Here is a 20,590-nt window from a genome sequence, read left to right as displayed (position 1 = left end):
TGCGCTCACACCCCCATCCCCCGACACACACACAGACAGAGAGAGAGAGAGAGAGAGAGAGAGAGAGAATCATGGAGAGAGACAGAAAAGGCTCTCTTTCACACACACACACACACACACACACTCACACGCGCGCGCACTCGCTCTATTGCACACATCTTCTGTTGTAGCGCTCATAAGCGCGAATCCAATGATAAAGTGCGGATGAAAATGAGAGGGACACTCGTTTTAGAATAAACGCGTGTTTTTGAGTTCGACCCTAAACTCTGAACCTATCACCATGGGAGCTGTTTGGACTGCACGGGTCCTCTGTTTGTTTTTGCTCTTGTTAAATACTCGCCAAAGCGCCGCAGTTCCTCACAACACTGGTAAGAGTCTTCACTTTGTTACACACGCAATTTACACGTTTTTGCGACTTGTTTACCTCCCTTTGTTTTGATACAATTTTTTTTTTACTTTTCTGTCAAAACTAAACATATTTTAAAACGTGTTAATATTTTTCCTGACATTTAATCTTTTTTTTGACTTTTTTAATATCCATGTATAGCTATTTATTGCAACTACAGTCACAACAATAGTGATGTTTATTCACAATAGTGAAGTTTTGCAGTTCATTAGTACTCTGCAGTGTAAAGTCAGCAATGTTTACAGTAAAGTCTCGTGTTGTATTTTTGTGATGCACAGATTCAGATCAGTGTGCAGACGGAAGCGATGCCTGTCACATTGATGCTATTTGTCAAAATACCCCAACTTCATACAAGTGCACTTGTAAAACTGGATTTAAAGGGGACGGGAAACATTGTGAAGGTAACAGCTCTCTTTCACTTCATTTAATCAGACTCTGGACTTCCCTGTAGTCTGGAAAACCTCACTTTTTAGTTATTGTATACAAGCACTCTACACATAGTATGCAATTTCAATTGTTTATTCTTTAGTAGTTTTTAGTTCATGTTTACATTGGTTTTTTTTTTGCTGTTGTATTGGAAGGGCAAAGCCCCTATAATGCAGAAATTGCAAACATTTGTCAGCCTTGATTTCTGTTCCATTTCCAAGACATTGATGAATGTGATCTGGAATACAATGGTGGCTGTGTACACGAATGTAACAACATACCTGGCAATTACCGCTGTACTTGCCTTGATGGGTTTCATTTGGCGCATGATGGACACAACTGTCTTGGTAAGTGCAAATTCATGAAGAAATCACGTGTACTTGTGCGAGAGGTGAAAGTTAATGATCGTATGGGACGAGTTACTCCCCCGACATACTACAAGTGTTTTGGAATTATTTCCACTTAGTATATTTGTACTAGCAATTATCCACATAACCAAATCTGATCAAATAAGATTTGGTTTTATGTGGTATGTGGAAATGTGCTGTTTTGTGATGTCATTATCAGTGCTTTAACACACTCTGTCTCTAGATGTGGATGAATGTATCTTCAACAATGGTGGCTGTCAGCATGTATGTGTCAACACCATGGGAAGCTATGAGTGCCGCTGCAAGGAAGGCTTTTTCCTGAGTGACAATCAACACACATGCATCCATCGCTCCGTGGGTGAGCTACTGTCTTTAATGGCTCAATCTACCACCATGTTCACCATCATATTGAACGATGAGTGTATATAACAGGGTCACCATACATCCTCCTTTTTCCTAGCCTGCGCTTCTAAATGGCCTAAAATGTCTTGATTTTAGCTTTGTTTTTTATTGTTTTCATAATTGCAGAAGGTAATAACTGAAATGTTGTTTGGCCAATAGCTTGCAGGCTTTGCACATAATCGACCAATCATGGCGTGTGAGAAGATAGCATCTACAATAGAACGGTCAAAGCATTGCAAATACATGTACATATAATGTACTGAGGACTGTAGAGAACATGTAAATAAGAAAAAAGAGCCAAAACATTCTAGACATTTCCTGACCAGGACATGTCAGGGAAAAAGACACCATATGGTCTTGGTTCATAAGCGGCCAGTCAGGTCGTGATGGATATTTTTCTGAACTTGGATGTCAAAAGTGCATCAAGAAAGGCTTGTTTTGTGTATTTGCAGAGGTGTCAGTGTGCTAAGTCAGGGGTAGGTGCCAAGGAAAGCCAACCTAATTTCTAAATGTTCTCACACAAGATCATGATTGACAGCACAATGGCGAATGACAGCTTTTAAGTTGGGTTCCCTCTCCGGGGCTTTATCTATAGCCGCTCCGTTCCAAAGGGCCCATGCTGTGGGAAAGGGAGCCCTGTGTTCAGAGGAACAAAACAAGTTAATAACTGCAACACTCAGGGCTTTGTGGCCTGTGTCATAGATGAGAATAAAAAAGCTTTTTATGTATCTGTAGCTTCTCAGCTGCGAGTATTGTTTTCTCCTCGGTAAATTGAGTTAAGGTTTGCAAGGCTTTCCACCCCATTTGCTATCTCTGGGTAAACTTGCTAAATCCTATCAGCACATCCACTGAGCTGCAGAGTGAATGGGAGGAAACCGGCCCTCTACACAGACCCATAGATTTGCTATTGATGTCAGGTCAGGGTGTGTGGAATTAAATGGTGTTGAATTTGAAAAGAATTGTAACAACAGGTACCCCAAGGGTTTGGATGTTTTTTTCCCTCTCTGATGTTTTTTCCCCCAGAAACTGATTAGTAATGAAAAGATTAACCAATGTAGCCAACTTAATTAGGGATTTAAAGTCCATTATGTAGCTGAAACAATTATTATGAAAAACCACAAAGCTGCATAGGGGTTATGTCTTAATTGGCATTGAATGTTGATAAAAATCAATTTGTTTTCCTTGCATTATTATATTTATTTTCTTACCGTGAGTTGGTTGGTTTTGCAGTTGGCAAAATGTTGTTATTTTATTATGTATCCACCTTATTTTTCCCGTAAGGGCCAGCGTGGTTATTCGTAAATTTTATGGGATTGGGTTCCGGTGTCATTCACTTCCAGCTATTTTTAGCTGTACAATACAGCTAGTTTTGCTGCTTGATATTGCAATCTTATTTTATTGGATTATCTGAATTATGAAATCACTGGTTTGTAGTGCAAATGATTTTACTGTATACTGCACTTTTTATTATTCTTGTTATTTCCCTACAGTGTCTAATTCACAGAAAATGGCCTACTTTTGCAATGGAAAAATACGGTGGCTTAATTAATTTTAATTTTAAAGGGATAGTTCACCCAAAAATAAAAATAAAAAATGCTCACCTTCATGTCGTTCCAAAAATGTATGACATTCTTTCATAAAAGAAGATATTTTGAAACATGACTCAGTGTTTTTTTTTTTTTTTGTCCAAACATTGGAAGTCAGTGGTCGCCAAAACTGTTTGGTTACCAGCATTCTTCAAAATATCTTCCACAGAAGAAAGAAAGTCATAAAAGTTTGGACTGACATGATGGTGAGTAAATGATAACAGAATGTTTATTTTTGGGAAAACTATCCTTATATTATGTTATTAATGGAACATTCAGTTTAATACAAACTGATGGTTGGGTCAGAATTATTTTCTGTGGTAATCAACAGCATGCCACAGATTCTGTAGACAGTGCAAATTTCTTTAAAATATCAAAATGCTTATGTAATACCAAAAGGAAGCATTTCAGGCTCTCTGATTGTTTCTCTTCTTCACAGAAGGCCTGAGCTGCATGAATAAAGAACATGGCTGTGCTCACATCTGTAAGGAAACACCCAAAGGTGGCGTTGCCTGTGAGTGCCGGCCGGGTTTTGAGCTGGCCAGGAACCAGCGGGGCTGCGTCCGTACGTGTGAATGGCATTTCTGACCCTTAAGCTGAGAAATAGCATAGGACGACTCACTGGATCTGTTAATGTAATGCTGTTTGTGTTCTGTTGCACAGTGACCTGTAACCATGGCAACGGTGGCTGCCAACACATCTGTGAGGACACCGAGCAAGGGCCCATCTGCAGGTGTCACGTCAGGTACACCCTGCACACAGATGGCAGAACCTGTGCAGGTAAGGCTGCTTTACTGATTCTAGAGCTTTTGTCCTAACTCACTTCTCCAGCTAGTGTTTCTGATGATCTCTTGGCAAGTATTTTAAGCTGATCTATATTTTATCTACTTATGTGCAAAGGTGATGATAGAGATCTCTCATTCAGACACAAACACACCCTTTATCTGATAATGAGGAAGTACAGCTGGAGCCTGCAGGCTGTGTGTGTGGGGTCTGCATTTATCGTTGTCTCTCTCTGTGTTCTGTCGGCATTGTCCATGATTTTGTTTCTGCTCTTCTTGATTGTCCCGAAGCATAGAACATGACAATATTTGTCTGCGAACACTACAACACAGCGCCACAGTGGTTAGGACAGAGTCAAGCAGTCAGGGAGGTCTCTTTGTCTGGGATCAGTTGCTGTTGTAGATGTTTTTTGTTTATGAAAAGGTGTACTTATCAGTGTGGTTGCTTTTTAGGTTAGATTGCACTAGATGACAGTGTGATGCCAGTGAAAAACATTGCAGCAAAATGTGATAAACAGTCTCTGCACAGAAAGATGCAGCTGATAACTGTTCCTGCATTATTCGTGTCGTGCACTATACATAGATGTTTTCATTTAGTGGATGCGTTCATTCAAACCAACTTTCAAATAAGCCAGCAATATTTGTAATATGCATTATGCATTTTACATATGCAAATACATTATGTATTTATTTATATAATCATTTTATATTAAATTATTTAATATATATATATATATATATATATATATATATATATATATATATATATATATATATATATATATATATTTAGTGTTTAACTTTTAAAAGATTTTAAATTTGAAAGTTATGCTCTTATGCTTAGATCATCGGATCATAAATACAGTAATATTATTACAATTTGTGATAACTATTGTCTATTTTAGTAATTTAATATAATTATATATTCCTCTGGTGGCAAAGCTGAATTTTCTGCAACCATTACTCCAGTCTTCTGTGTCACATGATCTTTCAGAAATCATTCTACAATGCTGATTTGGTGCTCAAGTAACATTTCCTATTCATTATCCATGCTTATGTGACCCTGGACCACAAAACCAGTCATAATGGTCCATTTAAAAATAAATTGAGATATTATAATAATGAATAAATAAGCTTTCCACTTATGTATGGTTTGTTAGGATAGGACAATATTTGGCTTAGATACAATTATCTGAAATCTGAGGGTGCAAAAAAAAATCCAAATATTGAGAAAATCCACTTTAAAGTTGTCCAAATGAAGTCCTTAGCAATGCATATTACTAATCAAAAAGGAAATTTACAAAATATCTTCATGGAACATGATCTTTACTTAATATCATAATGATTTTTGGCATAAAAGAAAAATCGCTAATTTTGACCCATACATTGTATTGTTGGCTATGGCTACAAATATACCCATGCCGATTATGACTGGTTATATATAAAATATTGATTATATGTAGGTGAGTTTGTTTAAAAGCTACAGAAACTATGCATCTGGTTCTGATTTCTTCCTGATCTGACACTTTAAAAGAACTTTCATTGGTGTAAATGAAAGTAATCAGGTTGATTCCATCATATTATATTTTTACATTTCAACAAAGCATTTCTTAGGTGACCTGGCAATGTAGCTTTTTTTACCAGCACGTAAGGTATATATTGTTCTCATGCTCTGTTGTCTGTCTTTTTTAGAAAGGGATGAAACGCCCCCCACCACCCCTGATCACAATGCCACGTCCTTGGCCGAGGTAGACAAACGAGTTAAGCGTCGACTGCTTATGGGTAAAATCCTACCAATAACAATCCATACATAATCAAATCAATTCAAAGTATGCAGTTTCATCCAGAGAAATAGGGTTAAATATATCAGTGCTTATGGAGAAAACCAAGAAGTGTTGTGTTAACCTATAGTGCATATATTTAGAAGCGTATACCCTGGCCAGGCTAAGCATTCCACAGTCTTTTAGGTAAACTGTGAAATGACTGGAGACCCACACTTCACCACCTCGGATTTCTCCCTTGTAAAATATGTCCTGGTGAAAGAGTGGTACATTTCACATGTTTTTCTCTCATGCAGAGAGAGACAGGGACTGGGGATGTTTATCGTACAGTACTGAGTGTTGTATTTGTCTCTGCCAGCTCATATTTACACAGCGCGCTGCATATGGCCTCTTTGTCCTTGGCCTTCTACATTTGTGGAGTGTGATATAGTGTATAGACTTCCTAGCACAGACTGTTAAAATATTAATGAACTGATTGATCTTGCAATTACTGATTTACATCATTGATCAACCGGATGCTTTCTCTGTCAGTCCTGCCTTTTCTAACTTGTCGTGTCTTTCTTTCTTATGCTCTTCAGAGACGTGTGCGTTGAATAACGGAGGCTGTGACAGCACCTGTAAGGACACATCCACAGGTGTACGCTGCAGCTGCCCAGTAGGATTTACTCTTCAACCTGATGGCAAATCCTGCAAAGGTAGGAATCAGAATTTTTCCTTTATACACATATTTCAGTTGCTTTTAGACTAAATCTCACAAAAACATGTTCAAGTCACAATTCACCTGAAAATCAAAAGCAAAAAATGTACACTACATTTCACAAGTTTGGGGTCATCAAATTAATACTTTTATTCAGCAAGGATGTGTTAAAATGCTCAAAAGTGAGAGTAAAGATATTTTTTAAAGAAGAATTTTATTTCAAATAAATATTGTTCTTTTGAAGTTTCTATTCATAATATAATCATTAAAATAAATGTATCAGTTTCCTCCACATCAGTACCAAATCAGCATATTAGAAACATTTCTGAAGAATCATGTGACACTGAAGACTGTACTAATGGCTGCTGAAAATTCAGCTTTGCTTTCACAGAAATAAATTATATTTTAAAATTTATTAAAATAGAAATTGGTTATTTTGAATCATAATAATTTTTCACAGTTTTACTGTTTTTATTGGTAAAATACATGTAGCCTTAGTGAGCATGAGAAACTGCCCCAATCTTTTGAACAGTAGTTATATATTATATTATAACATTATATTATTTAAGCAATATATGATTTTTTGGGGGGGTCAGGTGATAATGTCACGGATAATAATCTTGACAGGTTTCGTGAGATTCATCCTATAGCTGATTGGTCCATCTATGTTATACAGTGTGATTTGGTCCTTCTCTGTCTCTCAGACATTGATGAGTGTGAACTCCATAACGGTGGCTGTGACCACTACTGCAGGAACACCATTGGCAGCTTCGAATGTAACTGTAGAAAAGGCTTCAAACTGCTGACGGACGAGCGTTCGTGCCAGGGTAGGATGCTCTTCTTCTGCTATAGGTCCAACACAACGTAGAGAAGCAGTGTGGGGGTTAGTGTTAGTATCTGTGTTTGTAACTAAGCTTAAAGATAAGACCGGGTGGGAGTCTCATGAAGGGTGCCAGTATCAACTTGCAAGATTGCTTTGAAGATCCTTAACATAGACTAAGAGTATAACTCTCAACCCTAAAAGAATATATTTCGTTAAAGCACACAGACAACTCCCTCTCCTTGATACAAGTCTTCTGAGGAAAGCACCTTTCCCTTTTATTAATAAAAAGCCTTGATTGATTTCTTTCAAACTGAATATGGAGCTTTTGAACAGAAAATGAGAGCGTGCTTGATGTAGAAGCTGTGCAGTTTTCAATTTAAGCTCATTTTTGTTTGATTATAGATATTGACGAATGCTTTTTTGAGAGAACGTGTGACCACACTTGTGTAAACTCACCTGGTAGTTTCCAGTGTGTTTGCAACAAGGGCTACACACTTTATGGGCTTGCCCATTGTGGAGGTAAGGATACAAACGGCTATTTAAAGATTTTTTTAAAATTAAAATCAAAGGTCCATGGTACTGTTTTATTGATTTTGACGAATCACACTGAATTATTACAGATGAAGTGCAACTATATGACTTTTGTCGGTTCCTCCATTCTCAGACATAAATGAATGTAGTTTGAACAATGGAGGATGTGAACACACCTGTGAAAACACCATGGGAAGCTTTAAGTGCCACTGTCATGCTGGTTACAAGCTGCACTGGAACAAGAAAGACTGTATCGGTAAGATGAGCCTTAGTGATTCTGAATGCTGGATTTCTATATCTGATGATGTTGGTCTAGATGGAAATCAGTTCTTCATCCCTGAGAGTTAAAAGCAGGAGATACTTTTGTGTTTCTGGCTCTCTCTGTCTGTGCTATTGCTGAACAAACAGATACCAGGTGCTGTCTAACTCAAATCTCACGTTGCATTGTACATTCATATTCTCATCTTGAACAAACTGCATTGTTGAGCTTTCAATCTATCTTTCTAACTCATTCCGTCCACCTTCCTCTCAGCATGCATACCATAGCTGTACATTTAAGCATTGTGATTTTCGCATTCAGAAGCAGAGGACTCTGCACTAGTGCCGCCACCTGCCAGGCCCACTCTCAACTGCAGTAAGCAGGGAGGGGGTGAGCTCTGCTACCTGACCTGCCAGTCGCAGGTTCATATCAGCAGTGGTGAGTGTTACAACATTTCGAGATCTTCCTTTGTCGACATGCTAATTTGCTTGGAGCTTCTCTGACACCTTCACCTTCATCTGTAGGAGCTGAAGATTCATACACAGTGACCTGTGGAATGCCCCGGCCGTGCCACGCAGGAGGACAGTGGACAGGGAATGGGTCAAATTGCCCAGGTGAATCCATGTGGATGTGTACTGGGTTCGAACTGTTCCAAGCAGTGTATACTATAAAAAATACTATTGTAGTAATTGTTAATATTTTGAATTTGCTTCAAACTCTATTTTAGTCATTTCATGTTCTTTTATCTTTTTTATTAATTTTATGTTTTAATATTTTTATTCTACATTTTTAAATTTTATAGTTTTAGTTTTAATATATTTTGGTTTTAGTTATAACAATTTAGTGTTTTTTGAACTTAAAGGGATAGTTTACCCAAAAATGAAAATTCTGTCATCCAAACCCGCAAGACCTTCGTTCATCTTTGGAACACAAATTAAAATATTTTTGATGAAATCCGAGAGCTTTCTGACCTTGGATAGACAGCAACGCTTCTGACACATTCAAGGCTCAGAAAGGTAGCAAGGACATTGTTAAAATAGTCCATGTGACATCAGTGGTTCAACTGTAATTTTATGAAGCTGCGAGAATACTTTTTTTCTTGCAAAGAAAACAAAAATAAGGACTTCAACAATATCTTGCCTTCCCCATGTCATGCATGTGATGCTGCTGACGTAGAATCGTCTGCGCATTGTTTACAAGCAGAAGAATGCACGCGGTATGCGTCATTATACTCTCGATAATGGGAGAGGACTGTCCCATTGTTGTTATTTTTGTTTTCTTTGCGCACAAAAGTATTCTTGTAGCTTGTCCTTACTACGTTTCTGCGCCTTGATCGTGTACCCTTGCTGTCTATACAGGATCAGAAAGCTCTCGCATTTCATCAAAAATATCTTAATTTGTGTTCCGAAGATGAACGAAGGTCTTGCAGGTTTGGAACGTCATGAGGGTGAGTGATTAATGACAGACATTTTTGGCTGAACTAACCCTTTAACGATCTTAAAATTATTTCAGTTGCCAGAGAAAGTTTTTGCATCTAATATTTATATTTTTTCAGCTTTATTTCAATTACTGAGATAATTTTTTAAAAGCTTCTGTTTTAGTTAACAATAACAACACTGATCCCAAATGATGAATATGATGAGTGTATAAGTCACAGTGTTCCTTCCTGTTACAGGTTCTGGAATCAAAACCATTGCTACATTTAAATCTGGACAGGGGAAGTGCAATCTGAAGCGGAGTCAAGAAAATCTTGCACAGAGCTTTAAAACCGCCCTGTCAGGTACTGGCCTCATAGCTACATGGTTTTGAATGAAAATACACGCTGTTGACTACTGAAGCAGAGATTTGTTTGCACAGGCTTTAAGTCAAAGTCTAAAGTCAGCTCATTAATAAAACACTGCGACATGACTACATTTATCATATTGTACGACCAAATCAGAAATCATTAGCTTTCTTTTTATTTCCCCTCTATGCAAGTAGACTTAATGGAAATAAGAAGTAAGTGAGTGATTCAGCAAACCAGACAGAGATATTTATAATAATACTAATACTATAATAAAACTATATATTTTCACAAGTTTGGTCTGAAAAGAGTCCCACACTCTTCAGTGAAAGCATAACTTGAAATATTTTATTCCCTCTCCGCTCAAGTTTGATACTTTCTGCACTGTTATCTATACTGAGAAGCAAAAGGGATGTAAGAAAATAAATGTGATTTTAATAACAAAAGAAAACAAGAGTTGAGTCTGCCTTTTAATTTCGGATCCTCTAAATCCATTAAGTCTTTAATATCTATTTACTCCAGATAAAAGAGCCACCGAGAATGTCCAGTTCAGCTTTGTTAGCCTGCACTGTGCCTCTTCAAGCAGACAGCAACGTAGTCGCCACGGGCGGAAGGCTGGCGAGGAGGAAGGGTCCTCCATCACTGCCCAGTTTGAGCTGGATGTGAACCTGGAGGAGGTAACAGGTTGGTTTCGTGCACTGCATGTGTATGTTTCAGTAGAAACCTTAGGCCTCTCACTGCTTGCTTGCATCTCTCTCTCTCTCTTCCTGCTCCTGTCGCTGTTACTAAAACAAGCCAACAGGTGAAAGTATCTCCTGGTTTAAGATGGAAGTGGGTTCTATATTTAATAGTGGACAGTGTGCACGTATATGGGTGTTTGTGTGCACTCTATGTATGTACGAGATATGGTATCCAGTGTTTCTCTCAGCAGAGGGCTGTGACCTGGCATGTGTTCGGCGGCGCTCTGAGAAGCGGCTTAGGAAGACTATCCGCACTCTTCGGAAGTCCATTAACCGGGAGCAGTTTCACCTGCACTTTGCTGGATCGGAGTATGAGCTGGCTAAGAAACTCGTCCGACCTGCTGACCCACCAGACCACTGCGGCACCGGACAGATTCAGCTTGACAAGAAATGTGGTGAGTGCAAATACACGCTACTTACAATTGCTTGAGGACACAAAATATTTGTTAGGATTCACATATGTATTATATTAATTACTTTGCATGTTGGTTGTGCTCCAGGTCACTGATTATGTCTAGTTGGAAACAATCGGTTATGTCCGATAGTTTTTCAAATATTGTATATTGTAGAAGTGGATTTGGCATCAGTGCAGGCCAGATGACTGACATATATTAGGTGTTATATAGTTTAATATGTATGGTGTGAGAAAGTTGGCGTGAGTTTTATTTAAGAGGCAAGACTTGGAAACAGAAGGCTGCTGTTGGCTTTTACAGCTGAATGCGGTTCCAGCCTCAAGACTGAAGCCGAGTACATGTTTTGTGTGACAGGCGTACTTCAGATCAGCTTGCTACAGCATATGCTCAACTTGGCATCCGTTTCCTTTAGCCTCTAGAATAAACATCTCAGAGGGACTGTATGTGAGGCACAGCTAACTATTTGTCTGGAGGCCTCATTGTGTTGAACATTATCTCATTGCCTTCATTGTCTTTGACATAAGGCTCTTTCAAAGATGCCTTTTTAAGGTGACAGTTTTGCTGAGGTTGTTTGTCCTCTTTTATGACGGAGAAGTCCATTATCTTTTACAGGCTCAGATTCAGCAGTAATGCAGACAACCAAAGGCTCTCTACTTTTTCAAGGCTGTCAGTTGCTGTAAAGACTTCTTTGTAACAGTCTCAGAGTGAATTGTGATTGCTCTGAGATTGCACTTTCATAGCTACAGAGACTTAATAGACATCTCAGTTATGTTTTGTCCATGTATCAAATTTGTAATGTTTCACATAAAATTCATCTAAAGAAATGAGATGGTTGGTGACAAGCAGTGGGTGAAAGCTGTAAAATTACAGCATGTAATTTTAGCATAGCTCAGATACCTTAACTTTGGAAGAATCTGATGAGATTTCAAGTTCATATTGACTTTTGTATTGGAGTTCGAGACATTTTTTTTCATTTCTTCTTTAAATGATTTTTTTAAAGAGACATTTTTACTTGAACATGTTAAACATCAAGTTTATTAAGAATGCATACAATTAATGCATAAAAAAGAGAGTAAAGACATTCAACAATGTCACAAATATCCTTTTCAAATAAATGCTGTTCCTTTTGAACTTTGTATTTATTAAAGAAAAAAATTATATCTTAAAATTTAGATTTTTAAAATGATCAAAAATGCAGCCTTGGTGAGCATAAAAGAACTCTTTCAAAAACATAAAAAAAAAAAAAAAAACTTTCTGACTTTTGAAGGGTAGTATTGCGGTCCAGATACCTTCAGTCTCTATCTGTGTCTATTTTTGCAGTGGTTCTCTCTCTTCTTTGACTCAAGGTATGGGGTTTTGAGTTGTTTGATCCATTTTGGATTACTCTTCTCTGGAGAATGATTATGGAGGAAAATGAAGTTAGAAGACTGGTGACCACTGACCAGCTCCCTCCTCATTGTTCTACAAGTCCAACTTTACAGATCCAAGCTATACGTCTACATCTAATTTAACATGTTTGGAAAGTGATGCCAAGTGAAATGTACACGCTTGCCAATAAGTAATTAATTGAATCCATGCTGAATATAGGATTGTAAATTTTGCTCTTTTCACTAAAGCAGGCGTACAATTAAGGTACACAGAAGTGTAGTGTCCATGTGCCAGCTTAAATCCAGCTCTAAAAAGAGCTATATTTTTTTCCTCCCTGTTCTCGCCTCCCCCACTGGCTTGCCTCACTAAGTGCAGTTTAGCCTTTTCAGTTTGCCCACTCAATGGTAAATCCCAGTGGGGCTTGTTCAAGCTCCTGGAGTGAGTGGGGAAAATCTGTGCTTCAACACTTCTTTGCAGTTTTACAGACCTGCCTTTGCTTTTTAAACCATGAAGAGTAATCAAAACCTATTATGAAATGTATTCTAGTTCACCCAGTAAATAAAATTCTGTCATCATTGTGTCACCCTGATTTTCATTCCAGAACTGCATGACTTTCTTTCTTCTGTAGAATGATATTTAGAAAATTTTTAATGTTTCCCCATTTTTTTATTTTTTAGATGCCATTGACTTTAACGGTATGGGCAAAACTTTTTTTCAGAATATCTTTTGTGTTCCACTGAAGAAACACGATTGTCATTTTTGTGTAACATTTCATGCTAATTCACTTAAAGCACACATACATTTTGACATGGATTGAACCTGTAATCCATTAGTTAGATATCACAAAAACACACATTGATGAACTCTACACAGAAGGCACAGAAGGAGGGGTTTGCCTAAGTTTGCCCTCTCAGCTGCCGCTTTCCTCTCCTGTCCATAAATGTGCTAAGTTATTGTTTGCTTGTTTGTTTTGTAGGGGGGTGTTTTAGAGGGCTGTGTATTCAAGCAAGCAGTTTAAGTGCCAAATTCCTCCTTAGGCAGGGCCACTCTGTGTGACCCCAGCCAGTGAGCGGCTCAAGAGAATTGACTTCAGCGACACCATGGGAATCAATTAGCATCAGCTGTTTGGGCCCCTGCCCTACTCCGCTGAATGGGGGGGATTCACAATCCTGACCCCTTTTATTGGGTTCAGCTCCTTACCACTGTGATACCATAGTGTTTGCCTATGTCATCAAATAGGCAAAAGCCAGGGGACTTGAATAGAGGTGAAAGGTCCTTTAAACCTCTTTGGGACCATCAATTCGAGGATTCAATAGAATCGTCGCTTTGCATTTGAAAGGCTTCAAGGTTTTTTTTTTTCTCTCTCTCCATCTCTCTCTCTTTTCCTTTCCTCTCTCTTATTCCGTCGCTTCGTCAAATAAAAGCCGCCCGGGACAATGTGACGGTGGCTCCTCATGGTCATTCAGGATTAACAAAAGAGAGGAAAAAATGAACTGCTCTTGAGAGAATTACATTTTCTTCTTGGAAAATCGGGCAGTTTGCTGAGGCACACATAATTGCCATGCTGTTTAAGCCTTTGTAGCCATCATTACCATAAAACCTCGGGAGTAAGAGGTTTGTCTAAATTCTCCCGAACACTGTCCGTTGGATGTTTGCACAGAGACCCTGAGATGAAAGGAACGTTTCTAAATTGCCGTACTTGGTTAAAGGACTGAACTGTACCAGTGTGTGGCTTATTTTAAGGCACAGTGTGTGCAAAACACTTTTGAAAGCGGCACTATAAATCAGAGCGGTTTATAAAGCGAACATTTAAAAAGACTTTGTTCCGCTCCCTTTAATCAGACATCATAGGTTTAGGCGAGGTAATATTCCCTTTGAGCGTGTTCAGTAAGGTGAGGGATTGTGTATGCATGTGAGGGCTGTTTGATGTGGGGGATCAGGCAGCTGTGGAAAGCCTCAGTTCTCTCTTATTTGTTTGAATTTTTGGCATAGCTGCATCAGGTCGATTTGCAGTTCCCCTTTAGCAGCTTAATGTGAGGCCCCTCTTTTGTGTTCCAAGTTTAGTCTCTGTTTCATCTAATTTTGGACTTTTCTCTGTGCTAGTCAAATGCAGTATTGGCACGTACTATGATGGAGAGCAGGGGAGGTGCTTTCTTTGCCCCCCTGGGACGTACCAAGATGAAGAGGGGCAGGTGTCATGCGACGTGTGCCCAGGACCCGAGGGCAGGGGAATCCCAAGAACCACAGGAGCACGCAACATCTCGCAGTGTGGAGGTGAGACTTCACAGAGATGTGCTCGTGAACAAACAAGTCTGGCTTGTTCACTTCAAGGTAAAGGCTTGTTCACTTCAAGGATGATAACTATGAAGATAACTAAAACACTACCTATAATAGCATCTACAACAAAGCACAATACATTTGTTTATTATAAGCGTTCACTGGAGTTTCATCATCTCACATGTATTTTTTAAAAAAGGGTCAATTTGTTGGACTTTTTAGTAGAGCAGAGTATTTTTCTTCAAGAAATAAAGGCTGTCCTGAATATTAAGGAAGATAACACCAAATGACACCAAAGACGGAATTGGACTTGCCCTAAAACCAGAGATGATCTTAAAAATGGACATTTATGCCAATCACAGGCTAATATAATATGTTAATATGTTATTAACTAAACATATTACTTAACATATTAACTTAATAATTACCTAATCATATAAAATAAAATATTTGGTAACACTTTAGGATAGGGACCAATTCTCACTATTAATTGCTAATTATTAATAAACAGCCAATATGTTAATTAGAGGCATTCTAATTAGCAACTAGTGCTTATTAGCAATCCTACTATTAATATATTGGCTGTTTATAAGTACTTATAAAGCACATATTCTGCATGACCATAATCTATATCCCTGACCCAATCCAATACCTAAACTTAACAGCTACCTTACTAACTTTTAATAAGCAGCAAATTAGGAGTTTGAGGCAAATGTCGTATTTAACATTTTTAAATACGGCTTTGTTAATGTGAGAATTGGACCTTAAAATAAAGTGTGACCAAATATGAATTTAAAAATGTTTGTTTTATTTAAAATATTTATTATTAACCTAATAAAATGATTTCTTAACAGAGAGTTTGCTTTTTCTCCGCTGTGCAAGATGTACCAAATTTTATCCTATCATTCATTTATCATGAGAGATGTCATTCCCCAGATATCTAAGGTTGCAAAGAAAGAGTATGAATCACATCCTGTTTTTTCCGTTTATGCAGTAGGCAGGAAGCATACCTGTATTGATGATAATCTCTCAGGCTCATGGCTAGTTGAGCTTGAGTTAGGTTTTTGTGATTGTGAGTGTGTTGGGAGGGGTCATTTCATGCAGTTCTGCAAATCCTCAACTGTCTGATTCATTCACACCAACAAAGAATTCCAGACCAGTCTTGTGTTTGGAGAAAAAAAGGCACCGCCATGTTTCTGCTTCTCAGACGCGGTCATCAAAGGCAGCTTACTATGCAGATGCCATCTTCTACTTTCTGCTGATAGACACAACTAAAGGGGCTGTTAGGGTCCGTCTTAGTGGTAGGCAATTTAGTGTGGTCACTAGAGGGATGAGAGGAGGCCTGCAGTTTATTAGATAATGAACTTGCATGACATCACTGCAGTTTGCTGTCTTTGGAAGACAATAAAGTATTGAACTTGGATTGTCTGGCATTGTCTTAAAATCTTTCTGATCCTAGGTCAGTGCCGTCCTGGTCAGTTCTCCCATGATGGTTTTGTGCCCTGTCTGCCCTGCCCACAAGGCACCTATCAGCCTGAGGTCGGCCGAACTTCCTGTTTTCCATGTGGAGGAAGCCTCACAACCAAATATGATGGTTCTGTGTCCTTCCAAGACTGTGAGACTAAAGGTGAGAAGAATATGGCTATAATACAAGTCAGATTATACTGCTGTTCAAAAGTGTGGGGTCAGTAACCGTTTACAATTTAGTTTTCTTTTTAATGTATTTTAAAATGTCATTTATTCCTGTGATGGCAAATCTGAATCTTCAACAGCCAGTCTTCAGTGCCACATGATCTTTCAGAAATCATTCTAATATGAAGAGTCGTTGTTCAGAAACATTTCATATATTATCAGTGTTGAAAATAATTGTGCTTATTAATATTTTTGTGGTAATAATAATGGGCAGGCCTGGCCTAATGGATAGAGAGTTGGACTTGTAACCTGAAGGTCGTGGGTTCGAGTCTCGGGTCCGGCAGGGATTGTAGGTGGGGGAGTGAATAACCAACACTCTCTCCTCCCTCAATACCACGACTGAGGTGAGACCCTTTAGCAAGGCACTAAACCCCCAACTGCTCCCCGGGCGCCGCAGCATTGGCTGCCCACTGCTCCTGGTGTATGTTCACTACTGTGTGTACACTTGGATGGGTTAAATGCAGAGCACAAGTGGTTTGGAACTTCCTTTCCTAAATGTCACTTTTGATCAATTTTATGCATTACTGCTGAAAAAAAAAATTCTGACTGACCCGTTTTGAACAGTAGTGTATATTCACATTAATGAAGACTACTCTGCTGGGAAAAAACCCCCAGCCTGAACCAGCCTAAGCAGGTCTTCCAACCAAATTTAAGGGTTTTGCTACTCTTTTTAACTGGTCAGGCTGAGACAACAGTTAAAAATCAGTTTTATAAGCAGATTTGAAGAAGGGTATTATCTTAAAATGTTAGATGTTCTTTGCAGATGTCACATTCTTCTATATTAATAGGGGTGACGGTACATGTATTCGTACCGACATCTCGGTTCGGTGCATGAGGCCTTACGACAAATACATAAGGGGGCGCCCGCAGCAATGCAGCACTGTTTGATAACCACCAGCAGAAGAACAGTTAATGCCATGTAGCGCCATCCATATCCCTTCTAGCCTTAGAGTTGCGCACTTGAAAACAAAGCCCCCTAGACAATGACCATGTGCTGATTCTGAACGCGTCTCTCACATAGACTGACAAAGGAGTATACTTTAAAGACTTGTGCACTCAACTGCTTGCGAAATGGGGCTTTGTGCGCATTTATCCTACCTCTCTCATTCGGCACAAATCCAAATATTCCTTAATATTTCCATATTTGCGATGTAACGTATCTGAATGCCTCTATGCATTCAGTCGCATTCCAACGGTGACACAAGAGGCGTGTGCTCTGATGTTTGGTTCACTATTTTATTTTGTACCAACTGCGCTGTCAAGTTAGCAATGCTGGAACTGATGTGTGTGTGGGTGTGCGCGAGCGCTCCGGCGTGATCACTTCAAATGTTTTCTTATACCAGCAGAATCAACATTAAACACTTATTGTCTTATTAATAATCACTGTATAAAGGTCTGCTTTTATTTGTGTACACTCACAATGAAAACAAAACAGATTTTATATATATAAGATGTAATAATATTTAGTATTTTCACATCTAGGTGGAAAAAATTGTAATTTGCTCTACTGTCTGTTCAAAATAAATGAAAAGAAACTGAGCATAGTAGATTTTTTTTTTTTTTTTTCCTATTGTACCGAAATCGTATTGAACCGTGACCCCCGAACCGTGACATCTGTGTACCGTGCCACCCCTAATATTTAATAAAAATTAATACATTTAATTTTTAGACCGAGATGCTGATTTGTGAACTGATTTTGTTGTCCCTACAGTTCAGTGCTCCCCAGGGCATTACTACAATACCAGCACCCACCGTTGCATTCGTTGCCCAATTGGAACCTATCAGATGGAGTTTGGACAAAACTACTGCATTGCCTGCCCTGGAAACACTACTACTGATTTTGATGGATCCACAAATATTATGCAGTGTAAAAGTAAGTGCAATTCACAAAAAGCTTTAATTGTATCTCTTTTAAAGACAGAATAAGGGCTTATTCTTTAAATTCAGCCTATCCCTTTATCATTATATAAAATGTAATTTAGTTCTCTGTATAGTCTAGCCTAAGTGGTTTAATTTGTTCCTGCCAGACAGACACTGTGGAGGAGAGCTGGGAGAATTCACCGGCTATATCGAATCCCCCAACTACCCCGGCAACTACCCAGCCAACATCGAGTGCACCTGGACCATCGCCCCTCCTCCCAAGCGCAGAATCCTCGTTGTGGTACCTGAGATCTACCTTCCTATTGAGGACGAGTGTGGGGACTATTTGGTCATGCGGAAGAGCTGTGAGTGTTGCAGGGCTGTGATCTGGTGTTGAATGCATTGGCTCCGCAGGGTGATTGTGAATACACATGTGAGGAAATGGGGGGAGGAGCCGCATCGATGGGCTCAATAGGGCTCTCCTTCATCTCTTGGGGCTCGAATAAGCCACTGAAGAGGTCTTTATACGTTTCTTCACTGTTCCCACAGCTCTGCCCAATTCAGTGACGACTTATGAGACGTGCCAGACGTATGAGCGACCCATCGCCTTCACCTCCCGCTCCAAGAAACTCTGGATCCAGTTCCGCTCCAATGAAGGAAACAGTGCAAAAGGCTTCCAAGTGCCATATGTAACGTATGATGGTGAGAATTGAATTGCTGACGTGATTGTATTGTATGATTGGTGTTCAAAGAATGTTGAATATTTATATGCTGTCTATTGTGCTTCTTTTAGAGGACTACCAGGAGCTTATTGAGGACATTGTTAGGGATGGAAGATTATATGCCTCTGAGAATCATCAAGAAATTCTTAAGGTATAGTGCATTAATTTGTCTTTCAAAGCAACTTTTAAACAGGTTTCATTGTAAATTGCAAGTACCAAAATCAAGAGGTTTGCTGTTGCAGATCCCAGTAGTAAAAAACAGACAATAGTGCCACCCTGTGGAAGATTGGAAAATATATTGTACTGGTGTTTTGTAATTGACTTGAAGTCCATTTAAGTTTTCTAATTAACTTTACAGGACAAGAAGCTTATGAAGGCCCTGTTTGATGTCCTGGCCCATCCGCAAAACTTCTTCAACTACACTGCACAAGAGTCTAGAGAAATGTTTCCAAAATCATTTATCAGATTTCTCCGCTCCAAAGTTTTGAGATTCCTACGCCCCTGAATTTTGTGAAATAATCTTGTACAGAATCAATATTTGGCGCTCCAGACAAATTTTATATGACTGACCTGGAACAAATATTCCTGAATGTGCTTGGCCGCCTGCATACAGATGCGGATTGACTTCTTGGACCTGATGAGATGAGAGCTCACAAGAAACTTTCCTAAAGATGTCATTGGAATTATTTTCTCCTGAAGAAAATGAACTGTTTTTCCAGTGAATGGATTGATTGCTGCCCTTCTAACAGTTATAACATGAACTGCCACCTTTCAAGAAAATTATTCATTCCTTTATTGCCCAGAAATGACTGTTACAAAACATATTAATTACAGCCTGAATTATAGTCAGAAAAAAAAGAGCAACTAAGATTGCTTCTTATATTATAGGTCATTTCACAAAATTTGCCTTTTTTTTTTTTTTGTGAAAATGTTTGACCAGCTTATTTTGAAACTTCAGCGAACTACTAAGAATGTAGTGGAAGGTAAAGTCATTTTTGCAAGTTTGAATGTGTTGTACATTATGTAAAAAAAATTGCATCAGCTCTCATGTTACTATATTGCATTCTTTTTTTGCATTGTAGCCTTCTTCATACATAAATGCATCATTCATACATGTATTCATTTGTTTCCAGTAAGAAACTGTAGATATACACAATATTTTCAGTGGTACTGGTTAGACATTATGGTCATTTGATATATCACTTATCAGTTTCTCTGCATTCACTTCTATCACACGTCCATCACCTAAACTGATTTTTGGATTAAGAAGCTCTTGATGTAGGATTGATTACTCATTGATGACATGCAGAGTAAATGAAATGTTTATATTTTATGGTTGTACATCTAACATGTAAATAAAGAAATACACTCAAAATGTCTTTGTTGTATCAAATAAAACGCAGTTACAATAGCCTAGATCAGCGATTTACAACCAAGGGGGTTCATGGATAAATAAAACTTTTCTTTGTTAAACTCATTAAAAAAAAAAGATGGCTTAAGGCAAGACACCCCAGGTGAATAGGGTAATTTTTAAAATAGATTTCACCAAACTTAAACAGTTGAATTAAGACTTGCAAATATTTTCTGAAATGTTATGTTAAAATATGGAATTTCAGCCATTATATAATTAAATATGCACTAATTTGCATACCTTTCCAGAACAGAAATCTGAAC

General features: G+C 38.5%; 1 protein-coding gene across 3 annotated transcripts; it reads left to right on the top strand.

Moving 5' to 3' along the window:
* Nucleotides 1-106: 106 nt before the first annotated feature.
* On the top strand, nucleotides 107-20,287 carry LOC306869611 (signal peptide, CUB and EGF-like domain-containing protein 2). 3 transcript variants are annotated; one of them, XM_079416416.1, is made up of 23 exons: nucleotides 107-368; nucleotides 685-807; nucleotides 1,054-1,179; nucleotides 1,424-1,558; nucleotides 3,628-3,753; nucleotides 3,852-3,968; nucleotides 5,663-5,752; nucleotides 6,330-6,446; nucleotides 7,153-7,275; nucleotides 7,674-7,790; nucleotides 7,936-8,058; nucleotides 8,383-8,499; nucleotides 8,586-8,675; nucleotides 9,737-9,841; nucleotides 10,367-10,528; nucleotides 10,773-10,979; nucleotides 14,469-14,639; nucleotides 16,102-16,269; nucleotides 18,046-18,207; nucleotides 18,362-18,559; nucleotides 18,744-18,896; nucleotides 18,988-19,067; nucleotides 19,275-20,287. In XM_079416416.1, the coding sequence occupies exons 1-23, from the start codon at nucleotides 281-283 to the stop codon at nucleotides 19,419-19,421; spliced, it is 3,045 nt and encodes a 1,014-aa protein (XP_079272542.1). In that variant the 5' UTR covers nucleotides 107-280; the 3' UTR covers nucleotides 19,422-20,287. The 3 variants fall into 3 exon arrangements, with proteins under 3 accessions (XP_079272542.1, XP_079272543.1, XP_079272541.1); XM_079416417.1 differs by having other exon boundaries at nucleotides 123-368; nucleotides 10,776-10,979; XM_079416415.1 differs by having other exon boundaries at nucleotides 123-368; nucleotides 10,776-10,979; nucleotides 14,469-14,696.
* Nucleotides 20,288-20,590: the final 303 nt, after the last annotated feature.

Source organism: Barbus barbus (genome assembly GCF_936440315.1).
Source record: "Barbus barbus genome assembly, chromosome: 1".
NCBI lineage: Eukaryota > Metazoa > Chordata > Actinopteri > Cypriniformes > Cyprinidae > Barbus > Barbus barbus.
The sequence above is the reverse complement of the archived record's forward strand: the minus strand, read 5'-3'. Positions and strand labels throughout refer to the sequence as shown.

Excerpts from the sequence above, each read along its gene's own strand:
- LOC306869611 (XM_079416415.1), top strand. The coding sequence starts at position 281 with ATGGGAGCTGTTTGGACTGCACGGGTCCTCTGTTTGTTTTTGCTCTTG. Across the intron at positions 1,559-3,627 it reads ATGCATCCATCGCTCCGTGG|AAGGCCTGAGCTGCATGAAT; the intron begins GTGAGCTACTGT and ends TCTTCTTCACAG. Across the intron at positions 10,980-14,468 it reads TCAGCTTGACAAGAAATGTG|TCAAATGCAGTATTGGCACG; the intron begins GTGAGTGCAAAT and ends TCTCTGTGCTAG.